Source organism: Neltuma alba, unplaced genomic scaffold (assembly GCF_004799145.2).
Source record: "Neltuma alba isolate B1F8T4 unplaced genomic scaffold, ASM479914v2 tig00001134_pilon, whole genome shotgun sequence".
NCBI lineage: Eukaryota > Viridiplantae > Streptophyta > Magnoliopsida > Fabales > Fabaceae > Neltuma > Neltuma alba.
The window spans coordinates 28649-43443 of NW_021632348.1; the positions used below are offsets into that span (position 1 = coordinate 28649).

The 14795-nt window shown below is 32.4% G+C and overlaps 1 protein-coding gene across 1 annotated transcript; it reads right to left on the minus strand.

The window, feature by feature from the left end:
- Nucleotides 1–332: 332 nt before the first annotated feature.
- On the minus strand, nucleotides 333–14214 carry LOC114751407 (CDP-diacylglycerol--glycerol-3-phosphate 3-phosphatidyltransferase 1, chloroplastic-like). Its single transcript, XM_028940082.1, has 8 exons — nucleotides 14209–14214; nucleotides 3189–3704; nucleotides 2824–2921; nucleotides 2678–2728; nucleotides 2455–2568; nucleotides 1120–1176; nucleotides 939–1024; nucleotides 333–680 (listed from the first exon to the last, which is right to left on the minus strand). The coding sequence occupies exons 2-8, from the start codon at nucleotides 3352–3354 to the stop codon at nucleotides 560–562; spliced, it is 693 nt and encodes a 230-aa protein (XP_028795915.1). The 5' UTR covers nucleotides 3355–3704; nucleotides 14209–14214; the 3' UTR covers nucleotides 333–559.
- Between the last annotated feature and the right edge of the window lie 581 nt (nucleotides 14215–14795).

Below are 14795 nucleotides of genomic sequence, written 5' to 3' on the forward strand. Positions count from 1 at the left end.
TATTTGTAATTTAGCAATTTCAAACTGGCTTTTGTGGATTCTTCCAAGTTTTTTTAACCATTAAAACTATTTTGAAATTCCCACTTGAATTTTTTGCATTAATATAATGAGAATCTTCAAAGGAAAAATCCAAAAAAAAAAATAACTGTTGAATTTTAAAATGACAAATCAGAAATTATTACAAAAACATGTCATTTACTTTTTGAATGTAGTCATTTTCTTTACAAATGTAGTAACCAATATTGATTTAGAATTTTGAAATTCAAGAGTCATTTTTTTGGGATTTTCCCATCTTAAAATGGCCAAAACATCCAACATCATGAGAGGCGGGGTTCACCAAAGAATTTTACTTTTGCTAAGGCTTTTCCTCCATACATGACTAAAGACCAAGAGTTGAGAAAAATTTTCCAAAAATGAAAGAAAATTCTATGTTAATGAAAATATACATATTCCTCTGCCACATACCAAAAGAATGCAGCCCCATCCGCGATGACATTAATTATGGAGATTATGTAATAAGACATGGCCCTATCATAAAGCCAGACTATGGAAGAAGCTTCTACTTCAGTAATACCTTCCCTATTTTCCTCATATATACTATCAATGACCACAAAGCAAGCCATGCTGAGATATAAAGCAAAACAACACCAGATCCTGCTAAAATGGCAGGCCCTCCATGGCTGAAAAAGAAAAAAGAATAGCACGATCAGGCATGCCCAATAGAGACGCACATGGATTTTGATCCTCTGCACCATATATTTAAGAAAAAGAGTGAAATGGAAAACAGGAAATGCATGAAACCCACCTCCTCTCTCCCCCAGAATATAAACTAAACATTTATTTACTAAATGCAGAGGATTCAAACTCAATTGACATGGATTACTTCTTCACAACCAAAAACAATAATGCATCCAGAATACTGAAAGGAAGATCAACACCTGCTGTCCCGGGTCGCAAGGAGGATTGTTAATGCTGTCATTTGTGTGGCTGTTTTCCATTTCCCCAGGCTATTTACAGCAACAGCCTGTCATAAGAAGTTTCTTAGTATATATATATTCAAAGCTTTTAGCATATATCAACCAGACAGTTAATTCAAATGCAGAGGAAGTATAAACAAACCTCTAAAAGCTTACTATCCTGGGATGCAGCCCATTCCCTGACCGCAGACATGGTTATCTACAACAAGTCACAAGAAGAAAGTGTTAAGACAACTGCCTTCAAAAATTGAAAAAGATGCCCCGAACGGAATGAAAGAAAAAGGTATTGCCATATTAATCTCAGTCAAACAAATATGCTTGCCCACATGATTGACAACAAACACAAACATACTAGATCTAGATCCTATCAACAGTGTCGTTTCCAAAACCAAAAAGAAAAAAGGCAATCACATAATACATGACAGAGATTTGCATAATTCCCTCTCAATAAAAAGACATAATACAAAATCAAATCTAAAGCCTCCATGTGAATGTGAAGGGAGCTTATTAGCAGAATTTTGAAACACAGACAAAACTAACGGACAATACTGAGATCACTTATTCCCATCTTTCTAAGCCAAATTTCCTTGGGAGGTAAGACAGAGACAACAGCCATAGGTGATCTGTTATATAATAATAAATAATCTGTCAGAAGTTAGACTAGTTAGTCCAACGTTGAGTTAGAAATAGAAGTCAGTTAGGATATGAATATAGCCGTTAGGATTAGTATTGCTTTTACACACACACACACACACACACACACAGGCTTATTAAATTCATGCAGCCTATGTTTTGAATAATACAGTAGAAGAATTCCCGTCCTCTCATCTCTGTCTCTGTCTTCTCTCTTCCCTCTAATCTGTTTCTCTCTTCTCCCTCTGCTTTTCCTCTCTTTCTCCCCTATTTGGCTCTCTTTCAAAGTCAGAATTACACTTCTGTATCATGATCCTGAAGCCAAATTTCCTTTCTGCACACTTCAGAATCAAGAGAACCTAATTCTTGCATAAATCATTGAATTTCTACAGTTTTCTGGAAAATATGTTGAGCTTAACCTGACTATGATAAATCACAATTTGAGAAACTCTAATCTATCCCAGATTGACATATTAGACCAATAAGGAGACGAGCAACCCTCTAAGCACCTCAGAGAAGGGACTTGTCAGAAAGTTACCTAACTTTGTTTCATGGCTACTCTTCCTTGGTTAGTGCACAACAAGATCATTAACTGTTCTGATTTCACGGCATTTACTAGAAATTTTAGTTTCATCTTATTAGTATGAGAATAATAGAATACCAAGGAAATTTTTGCAATAAATAAGGCATAGACACTAAAGACCTCATGGTATATGCTATATACCTATCAAAATGCATAAATTTGGCGATCACATGTAAGACGCTTGCCAGGTTCTTAGCAACAAAAGCTCTTATGTGAAACATGAATTAAACAAAGTAGATACAAGAGAAAAGTAGTTATTACCTCCCTACCAATTATGACAACTGAAGGTATAGTCAGTAGCCATGGGGCTAGTCCAAAATTGGCAACTTCCAATGGTCTGGTACATAATAAGACCAATGTTGTAGCAACCATGAGCTGCATTCAGAAATAATTACTTTCACCAAAGAACCAAATGGGCTCTCACATTTTAAAGAGGTTTAATGCATATAACATATTCAAAGGAAAAACCCACAAAGAGAAATACCTTGTCAGCCACCGGATCTAAAAATGCACCAAACGTTGATTTTAATTTCATCTGCATTGCAATCACATTGAAAATATAAAAGGATCAGCGCCATAACATTTGAGATCCTTTAAAAAAAATAGCTCTTTTCTTTATAAGATCGGTACCTTCCGAGCAAGATATCCGTCAAGCCAATCAGTAACTGCTGCAGCGATGAATATACCTGTGGTAGTAGCTGTTCCCCGCCAACCATCCATATAAAAGGCTGAACAAAATATCATAAAAATTAGCACTCAGCACATAAATCACATCAATTTCAAGACGCCCTTCTAGCAAGTGGTGCAGCAGCAGAAATAGTAATTTGCGAGAAAACTAGAACAAATAGTATTACAGGAATGCCCAATACAATAAAAACCAGCATCACCGAGGAACCAGTGGGGAAACAACCTCAACGCAACGTCGAATCTATCCATCCCAAGTATAAATATAAAAGCAGTGAGGATTCAAATGAAAGCTACAAATACACACATACTGGCAATAAGAATCGGCACGGCAGCTACACGCCCTAGAGTCAATATAGTAGGCAATGTAAGCACTTTGGATTGCTGCTCCGAATCCTGCATAGGAGGAGGAGGTCGATCTTTCTGCAAAAGTACCTCATTATTCGAGCCATCACAATCCTTCAAGTCCGATCCCATCTCTACCACAAGCCCAGACCTGGATGCAGAGCCGGACCCACCCCCAGAAACCCCCGATTTCTCAAAAGAAGACGAACTCAGAGCACGAACAGGGGCAAAAGACGGGGATCTAAGGTGGCGGACCCAAAACGCAAGCTGTAGCCCTAGAGTTATAGAGAAAGGAGCCTTATCGTGCGCCGGGGAAGGGGAATTTGCGCACGGTGTTATCCTCCACCCACGTAGGTGACGATGATGGTGTGCAAAATTTCTGTGGCTCCATAAAAGGGCCAACGAGGTTGTTTTGGGTCCAGTGGAGGAGGGTATGGCTGTGCGCGCGTAGACAGACGAAGCCGTTGCCGTGAATTTAAGGGCTGACATGAATTGGGTTCGAGCTCAGAAATCAAATCTCACGAAACTGAGAATTCCTCGGTTTCTCGGATCAGGGGATTGCCGAGAAAAGAAAGAACCGGAAAACAAAATAATAAATTAATTTTTTGGGTAAAATAAATGAATTATCAAGATTATTCCCTATAGTGGGCTCTTAATGGGACGGTTATTCAGGCCTGTTTGCTTGTCTTCTTTGTTTTCTTGTTCTGAAAATAATTTTATAAAATTGTTTTTTAGAATAAGTTTTGAAAACAAAAATAAAAGAATTTATTTGGATAATAATTTTAAAAAGTCATGCTTAAAAAAAGACATAAAAAATCACACTTGGTAGGTGATAGTTTTTACCCCTAGTGATTTTTTTGCCAACTTTTACCCCTAGTGATAAGTGATAGATAAAGATAAGAAGAGAAGAAAATTTCTCAAAATTTTTCAAAACAAAAAATAAAAAATACAAAAATAAAAACAAGAAAACATGTAAATAGTTTCTAAAAACATTTTACTGTTTTTTGTTTTTTAAAATAATCAACTTAAAAGAAATTACCAAACAAAGGTTTTTGTTTTTCTTTTTTTAAAAATTCAAAATTATTTTCAAAATAAGAAACCAAACAAGTCCTTAATTTTCAGAATTACAAACGGAAGATTAATAAATGGAAATTGTTCATGCAATTATATACTTGATTACTTGAAGACAAAAAGTAAAATAAAAAATTTATAAATTATGAATAAACCCCTAAACCAATATTTAAAATTTTACAATAAACCTTCCATATGTTTCGCCATCATACCTTCTAAACTTCTATATTTATATACATAACTCTTTTACTATTGATTTTCTATTATTTCACTTGAGTAACATAAAATTAAAAGGGATTTATTCATACGTGACTTAAAAGTTTATGGGCTTATCTCCATATAACCTAAAATTGAATTATTTGCACACAGAAAAAATAATTAAAAGGATATTTGGTCAATAATAGTATGTTAATAATGGCTGGCAAAAAAAAAAAAGCATGTTAATAATGGGATCGATATGTGCCTGGGGGACATCCTAGATGGCGTCTAAAAGTTAGATTGCATCTCTAGTTTTTTTTGGTAGGCACAAATATCTTTCTATTAGAGACAATTCTGTTTGAGATACTATTAGGTATTAAATGTGAGTACCTCTCCCAACGAGAATTTAAACCTTAGTTCACCATATTATAAAGCACTAATTTTTTTCACTAGACCCCATCTCATTGGTGATTGCATCTCTAGTTGTGAATTTAAAATAGTGTTTATATCATCACAAGCCGCTTCTTTCAAGAAAAGCCCAAGCAATCCCAAAATCTATATGACATCAAAGGTCCAATCACTATAAATTCAATAGAAAATGAAAAATTCAAAGAAATTGTAAAGAATACTCAAGGTTTAATTTGCTATATTAAAAGATCATAATGGTAGTATATATTATTTCTGATTTTTAATATAAAACTTACTTGACTAATTTGGAGAGATTAAAAAAATTAAATAAATTACTTTAAAGTATTATATTTAATATTTTTTGAACTAATTTACTCAACTTATAAGTTGATATATAATCTAATAATACACATAAATATTTTAAAGATATCATATAATATATGCTATAATTAAGTAATTTTTTAACTTTTTAAATTTTTTCAAATTAATTAATTAAGTCTTACATTAAAAATCAATACAATATATTGAGTGGGCAAATGTGAGACTGGCCATGCATGTCCGGATCCAAATTCAAGTTCAAGTTCTTATAAGCTATAGAAGTTTAAGCACGTGGCTAGGCATAAAGATTGATGAAGTTGGTATAACTTCATAATCATGAAGCATTCATTCCATCTTCAAGCTCATGTCATACCAACCTCATGAACTTCCATTTTCATGCTTAGCTACATGCTCTAGTTTCCATGGCCCATAAGAACATGCGCATTTATGGTTGAATCCACATGATCAATGCCCTATCCATACCGATCTGTATAGTATCATTGAAGACATTTAATGTAGTAAAATTGGAACCCAAATATCTCTCTAAAATATCCTAAATCTTCTAGTCTTTATTAGGTTTCTAGAAATTGGGCTTTCAATGGTATGTCAAAGATTTTGGAATTGCGTTGGACCCTCTTAAATGACACTGCTGGAGATGACATGGACATATCACCTAAGACTTGAATGTCATGTAAGATATCACATTGACTTCAATGTAAAGGCGGATGCCAACTTTGACGTTACATCAATGCAACGTCAAATACTACTTAAGATGATCTCCTATATAAATATATCTCGTACTTTTTCTGGTATATAGTATAAGTCATTTTAATTAAATTACTAGAACCAAAAGTAGTAATCACCTCATTAAATATGTTTTAAATTTAAATATTTTTTCAATTTTACCCATAATAAAAGAAGTTGTGAAGAAGAAAGAAAAATAAAAAAAGTTATATTTAAATATTAATTGCAAGGACAAAATTGATAAGTAAGCATTAATTACTCCCTAAGCAACTTATACTTTAACTAAGCAATTTTTTTAGAAGTGGCTTATATTATCGATTGTAGGGAGTAGGAAGTAGTTTAATGAAATAACAAAATAAGAGGGTGTTTGTATTAATTTTTTTAAAGTGATTTTACTATGTACAAGGTAAGCATGTGAAGGGAGTTTTATCTCAACTTACTTGTAAAACAAGCACCACTAAAACAATACAAAGTTATCTTTATTTAAAGTCAAAAGGGTCACTTGCACATATACTCGCTCCATTCCTTATTATAAGATATATTTGATGCTTATGGCATGTTCCTATATATAAGAGACACTTAAAAATTGTCTCTACTTTTTTGTGTTGATTTCCTATTTTACCCATATTTGTTGTCTCCAACTCACACTCTCTCTCCCTCCCACTTCTCTTTCTTTTAATAATTTAATTGTTCTCTCTCGTGCTCTCTCTCCTTATTAATGAGGATATTTTTGAAAAAAAAATTATATTTTTTACACATTAATTGCTCTTAACTAATTTTAACTGCTTTTTTTATCAACGTAATTTGGTTATTCGTCTCTTATAATAAGGAACGGAGGGAGTATTAAAATTCCATGAAGTTTTGTGTGATTTAGTTATTAAGAATATGTAGCCGACTATACAATGAAGTTTATATTTTCTCATTATATTAAATTGCTCTCCTTGCTAACAGAAGTTAGTCCCTTTGGTAAAGAATTACTTATAACCTATAATTAAACTATGAGTTCAAATCTCTCTACTGATGTAAGGGTCTTGTTGTTGGGTAATCTGTAAGTATCTTTGTAAACATTCTTTAAACTTGAAGGCATGTAACCCTTATAAGCCCTAAGACCCAACTCATCTAAATTTTTATTCACCAAAAACATTGCTCTCCTTTTATTTATTTTCAAACTTCATACGTGTGTGTATATATATATAAAGATAATATAAATATTTGTTTGTATATTTTGTTGCCCACATTTACAAGCATATGAAAGATGAGGCTAATAATTAACCTGTTTAGAGTATTGAAAAAGATCTAGGGCTAAAAAGGGTCGAGAGGAATCCAGGTGTTCCTCTAGATTGTAGTCTTAAATAGATTGTTTATTTCTGTAAGATGAGTAATTAAGAATTATGAGAGGGCCCTCGATTGCATTCGGGCAAAAATTTTGGCAAGAACGGAGTAAGAAAACACATAATGTAAGTTGGGTGGGTTTTGCTTGGAAGTTAAGGTGTGGAAGCTTAACTTTAACAATGCTGTTAAGAGTAGTGGCTTAGCACCATGTGTTGTTCTTTTGTGGTTTTTTGTGAAAATATTAAGCAGAAAAATAATCCACTTTTCTTATTATCAACTGAATGCTACGACTGTACATAAACAGATTTAATTAGGGTTATAGTAGAAACCCTATCTCAGCTAAAAATCTGAATCTGATTAAATCTTTAGGATATGAATTAGATATGCAAAATACATTGAATATAGAATAAGAAATTTAAAATTTCAAATAGCATTGAATGACAATAATTAAATGTAGAACTATCTAACTCTTGTGGGCTTAGGCCTAGCTTCTGACAGTAACTTCCAGCACCCTCCCTCAAGATGGAGAATAAATATATATCATTCCTAGCTTGCTTGTAAGATCCTCAAACTTTAGCTTAACTATAGACTTTACTAGGATATCCCCCACCTGATGTTTTGTAGGCACGTAGATCACTTTAAAATTTTTTCCTTCAATCTTCTCATTTATAAAATGACGGTCAATTTCAACATGCTTTATTCTATCATGATGAACAAGATTCTTTACAATCTTGATGGTAGCCATACTATTACATAGTACTTTTATGGAGCCTTCATAGCTCAATTTCAATTCTTCAAATAGCTAGTCTAACCATAGATCTTCACACGAACCAAGAGCTAATGTTCTTAGTTCAACTTCTGAACTACTTCGAGAGACTATAGGTTGTTTTTTGCTTCTCCAAGTTACAAGGTTAACACGTACAAAGGTACAATAGACTATAACAAACATTCTATTGATAGCTAAACCTCCCCAATCTACATCTGTAAAAACTTCAATACCTCTATTAGTCCTTTTTTTTTTTTTAAATAGTGACCTTTGCCAAGTGAGGATTTAAGGTATCTGAGAATTCTAAAAACTTTTGTGATGTGTTCTTTATTGGGTAGGCTGGAGAACTGGCTTACAATGCTCACTACATGAACAACATTTGGTCTAGTGTGAGAAAGGTAGATTAACTTGCCAACTAGCTGTTAGTATTGTTCTCTGTCAACTAATGAGCCATCCTTATTCAAGCCCAATTTTCTATTTAGTTCCATGGGAGTAGTACATGGCCTGCACCCTAACATTCCTATCTTATGTAATAAATCAAGTTTATACTTTCTTTATGACACAACAATTCTAGTTCCAGATTTGGCCACTTTCATGCCAAGGAAGCATCTCAAGTCTCCAAGGTCTTTTACTTCAAATTTTGTTGCTAGTAGCCCTTTTATTTTTTCAATTTCAACAGAGTCATTTCCATTAAGAATGATATCATCAACATAAACAATTAAAAGAGATATTTTCTCCTCCCTATGCTTAATGAATAGTGTGTGATCTAATTGACATTGAGAGTAACCACACCTTTTAACAGCCTGTGTGAATCATTCAAACCACACTCTCGGTTATTACTTCAAGCCATATAAGGACTTTTTGAGCTTGCATATATTTCCTTTATTTTGTTCATTTTTTTAAGCCAAGAGAAATTTTCATATACACCTCCTCCTCAAGATTGCTATTTAGAAAGGCATTCTTGACATCTAACTGATGCAATTCCCAATCCAAATTAGTAGCTAAGGAGAGAAGTACCTTAATAGTGTTGAATTTGGCAACCAAAGGAAATGTCTCCGGATAGTCAATTCCATATGTTTGAGTGAATCCCCTTACCGCCAGCCTTGCTTTATGCTTGTTAAGGCTTCCATCAGGGTTGTATTTATTTGTGAGCACTCATTTACAGCCAAATGTGGTTTTTTCCTTTAGTAGATTTATTAGCTCCCATGTTCCATTCTTCTGTAAGGCTTCCATTTCTTCATGGACTGCTTTACTCCATGTTAGGATTTTTAAAGCTTCATGAATATCCCTTGGAATCTTTTCCATTGATACATTAGCTGTAAAGGCCTTCATAGTAGGAGACAATTTTTCACATGAGGCAGAGTTAGTAATAGGATGCTTAGTACAAGATCTTACCCTTTTTATAGTACTATTGGCCACCATAGATCACTTTCTTGAGGATTTGAGTTTGGGAGAGATGATTGGTGTGATGTGAGTTATCTACTTTTCCTTGTTAGTTGTTCAATCTCTTGTTAATCTTGCACTATTTAAGTAGATTTAACATTCTGATAAGCTTCAAATTGCTCCTCATTAATCCTTTCTTCTCCCATAAATGATTCAGGTGGCTTAGGGACATTTTTAGGTGGGTTTAGTGTAGGGGTAACCATTCGGTTTTTCGGTTCGTATATTGGGGATAATCGAATTAACCATATAACCAAATAAAGCAAATTTTAAACACTGAAACGAAATCGATTAACCAAAATAACCGAAACTGAATTAACCGAAATGTTTCGGTTTGGTTAACCAATTAACCAAAATATAGAAATATGAAAAGTGATTTTAAATGAAAAATAATAATAAAACATGATTACAACCATTAATTAATAAATATTTCATCATTCAATGTGATTTATTATAATAATATTTATTATAACCATATTTATTGAATATAAATATATTTAAAGAGTTCACATATATCTACCTATATATTTATTATAATCATATTTATTAAATATAAATTTATTTTGATTTTTCGGTTATAACCAAAAAAAATTTCTACTAATTGAACCGAACACCGAAACTGAATTGTGTAAAAAATAAAAACCAAATATGTAACCGAAAACTGAAATAACTGAACCGAAAAATCAAAATTGAATTCGGCTTAGTTTGGTTTTCGATTACAGTTCGGTTTTCCTCACTCCTAGTTTAATGGTTGTTCTAGATTTGTTTGGTTTTTTTTTTGGTTCAGCCAGTGGCTGAAAATAGGAGGGTTGAATGTATATGTTTGTATCCATTGTGCTTGTAGGTTTAACGTTGTTAAAAGTGGGCCATTCATAACTCTCCTAAATGGTTGGTGTTCAATAAATGATACATCATAGGAGACAAAATACTTTCAGCTAGGAGGATGGTAACACTTGTATACTTTTTGGGAGTGTGAACATCCAACAGACATATGCTTGGTGGCTCTTGCATCTAGTTTTGATCCTTAATTATTATGGAAAAAGGCAATGCACCCAAAAAGTTTAAGTGGTAGAGAGTTGAGTAAAGGCATAAGTTTTAAGAAGAACTTGACATGGTGTTCAAAATTGAAGGGTTTTGGAAGGTGTGTGATTTATGAGATAAATTGAGGTTAACATGGGATCCCCCAAAATTGGCTAAGTGCATTTGAGGCTATCAGTAGTGATCTTGTCATGTTAAGAATTTGTCTATTTTTTCTTTTTGAAACCCCATTTTTTCAGGTGTGTGAGGACAAGAGCTTTGATGGTGAATCCCATAACTGTTCAAAAATTCTTTTAAGGTTGTGTGAAAATATTCTCAAGTATTATCAGTTCTAAGATTTTTTTTTATTTTTGTTTGAAATTGAGTTTCAATGAGTGTATTAAAGGTTATAAAAACTATGGAAACTTCTTATTTTTCTTTAAGCAAACACACCCACATAAGTCGTGTATGGTCATCAATAAAGGTAACAAACCACCATGCTCTATTTATGTTGGAAATTTTGGATGGTCCGATGTCATTGTGAATAAGATAGAAGAGATGTGTTGCCTTATAAGGTCTAAAAGAGTAGGAGTTTTTAGTGTGTTTGGCCAAAGAACAAGTTTCACAATCAAAATAAGATAAATTTTTATTTGAAAAATAAGGATACAATTTCTTGAAATACTCAATACTTGGATGACTAGAACAAGAATAAAACAACTTTATTTCATTTAAATAAAATAGAATTAGACAACAATTGACTTAATAGAGTACCAGCACTGGATAACCTTCCTCTTTCAGTGGCATTTTTCTGATAGTAGTATAGGTCGCGATCCTTCTCATACCAACTAATCGTCACACCTAACCTCACCTCCTAAAATATACAATCACGTTATCCAAAATTCACATAACAATCATTTTGTGTGGTAAGTTTATTAACTAAAATTAAACTACAAGCTAGCTTAAGAACATAGAGCTCATTCTATAGAATAATTTTATCAAATAAAATCATTGTTCCAATTTTAGCTATATCTACATTAGATGAATAAGCAATTCTAACAACTTACTTCTCTGGACATGGCTGAATATCATGAAATAAGGAAATATCTCTAGTCATATGATTAGTGGCTCCTAAGTCCACTATCCATATTTTGAATCAAGACGTACTGAGGAAAAAGCAACTGAAATAATACCTGTTTTGGTTACTAATAAACTAATGGCAGTGCCTTCTTTAGGTAGCTTCTCATAAAGATTAATGAATCTTTGAACTTGACGTTTAATTCGTCTATTTTAGATTCCTGCCCCTCTCAACTCCACATCCACAACTTTCTCTACATCCATTTTGCTCACTCGAGGTCGGCCATGAATTTCTAGCATGTCTCTCTGGTATGACCCTTCTTATTGTAGTGATCACAGAAGAGGCTACCTTTTACTTCACTCTAGGCAGCCATTGCTACGATCTCACTACTATTCGGACTTAGGGGATTGATGTTCACTTTTTTTTTTGGCTTTTTTCTCTCTTCACCAAGATTTCTCTAATTGAAGGCATGGGTGATAAGCTCAGAATTCTGCTTCTAACCTCGTTGAATTTAGGGTTTAGGCCAAGAAAGAATTTGTAAATCCTTTTTGTTTCAATCCACTTCGAAATATAATTATATATGCATTACAGTTTTAAAAAATTCTATCACAAAGATCATTTGCTGCCATAACATACTCCCCTATTTCAGTATATGAAACCTTTCTTTGATTTCAAATAGTAGAATAGTGTTGGAAGCTGAGTATAATTCACAAGCACCCTCCTAAATTTCAAGGCAATTTCATAGAGCACAACATTCTCACTAATGTCTAATGTCATTGAATTGATTAGCCATGACATGACTTATTTATTTTTGGCTCTCCAAGTGGCATACTTGGCACCAATTGTAGTAAGGCAAGTAGAATTGCTGTTGAGATAATCTTTCTTTTCATGTCCACAAATAAACATAAGAAAAGTTTAACATCCTAAATTTTATTTTAGGATTTATAAAAGATAAATAAATAAAATAGATAATATTACATTATTATAAAATAATAATATTTCATTATTATACACAAAAAAAAAGAGTAACTTTCTACTGAAAGTTTGGTGAAAAGTTAAAAGTAAATTTATTAGAGGGGAGCTTCCCCTAATAAATGTGTGGGTGGTATTAAATATACCCCCACACATCGTTTTCCTTTCGTCCGATGCAAGAGAGAAAGAGAGCAAGAGAGCAAGAGAGAGTAAGGAGCAGATCATCAGTCTTTGTGAATGAGAGCACAAGTTTTGGAGATAATTTAGTTGCATAAAATTAATTCTTTTCATCAAAATTTTTTCATGAATATTTTATATATATTTTAAGCTTTCTAAAGGCAATATTATTATAATGATTAGAAAAAATGTCGAGATCCAAGGATAGTGTAAGTATTGACTTTGATAATAGATGACTATAAGAATTTACAAGTAAATGAGTGGTCTGTTTCAATCAATTTAGATTTGTCCATTTGTTGGTTTTTAGTATTTAAAATTTTTATAGTTAAAAAAATCTGTTATTTATGACATATATGTATATCATATTTATACCAATTAACATTAAGTTAAATAATTTATTTGGGTTGTTTGACATATTATTAAGATTTTCATTAGTTTAGAATCTTGAAAATGCTGAGGATATACTATTAGAGAATTTTTGAAGTTTAAAGCTTAACTTATAAATTAAGAATTTTATACAATTAAATCAGGAATTTAACTAAAATATATAAGCTTAATTAATTAATTAGCTTAAGCTTATATTAATATGTGGCTATATTAATTGTGTAGATTAATTATTGGTTGAGCACATGGTTGACCTTGGGGTAATCTTTTTTTTTATCGCTTTAGAGAGAAGTAACCAATTTCCACTTGTTGTATACGCTAATGTGTTGTTTGTGAGTATTTTGCTATTTTGGAATAATGATATGCTATTTGAAACTTGAAAAAATATGTTATCCCTTTTGAATTATGAAAATTGTCTTGTGGGATTTTTAGAATTGTGATTAAGAAGTTTGGGGAAAAAAGTGTATAATATATAATTTATATCTTATGAAGTATATTAAGAAGAGATTGACATACTTCTAGTGATATTGTGATTAATTAGAAGTTGTTTGGATTTAGAGTTGAGTCTTGTTCTATCACGTGATAAGGCCGGCCATCGGTGCACATTGATTAGTTTTCTTTGTCCCCCATAGTAAGGGATAGACTTTTGTGGCTCCTTATTCATCTCCTAGAGTGAGCAATAAGCCTATATGTCTAGTTGATCCCCTATAGTGAGGGATAGACTTATGTGGCTTATATGTTAATCCCTATAGTGAGGGTTTGGATGATTGGGATTATCTTAATATACTTGTTTTATATTTCTATTGATATATCTATAGTTCTTGAGAATTAATCATTGTTCCATTTGACACCCCACAAGCATATGTTAGAATGTATGATGAGTTGGAAAGTTGGTTACTGAGACTTTTGTCTCACCCTGTTGTTTCTACTATTTTTATGTGATAGTTTAGGTGGTGGCCTATTAAGAAAGGCTCTAAAAGCTTAGTGTATTTGTTATAGCTTGTACCCTCCTTTTTGTTTTATGTGCTGATTTATTATATATTGTCACATATGGCTCATTTACTATAATATTATAAACCAATACTTTTGATTTCTGCTATTTGATGGAAAAGCCATTAGAAAGCCAAAGGTCTAGGCCTCTAAGACTTTGCATGTGACACTCTTTTGAAAGTATTAACTTTCGACACTCCATAACTTATTTAAAATGATTTATCACTTTGTATGTTTGAAAGTATGAGTTTTTTTTGGGCTAATAGTTGAAAGGTATTTCTGGACTTTAAAAGTCTAAGGTCTAGGTTAAGGATTGATATGAACTGATTCCATCAATTCCAACAAGATAGTGCTTTATCTTTAAATCATGTTAGATGTGCAAAGCTTTTTTCTAATATGAGTTGTTTGTGATGTAAGTTTATTTCTTTTAACCATAATAGGGATTTTATGCTTTTAAGGTTTCTTCTCTTCTATCATGATTAATATTTCGAATAAATTATTTGATTTAATCTAAATGAGTTTTGGATGAACGGTCTGTTAGATTTAAAGATTTTGATGATAACAAACTAAATTTTAAGTTTCAGTTTTAAGTTTCTCTACAAAATTATTAAGTTAATCAATCAAGTATTCAATCACTAGTTTATCGAACATGTGTTAGATAATTGTTAAAGTATTATGTGA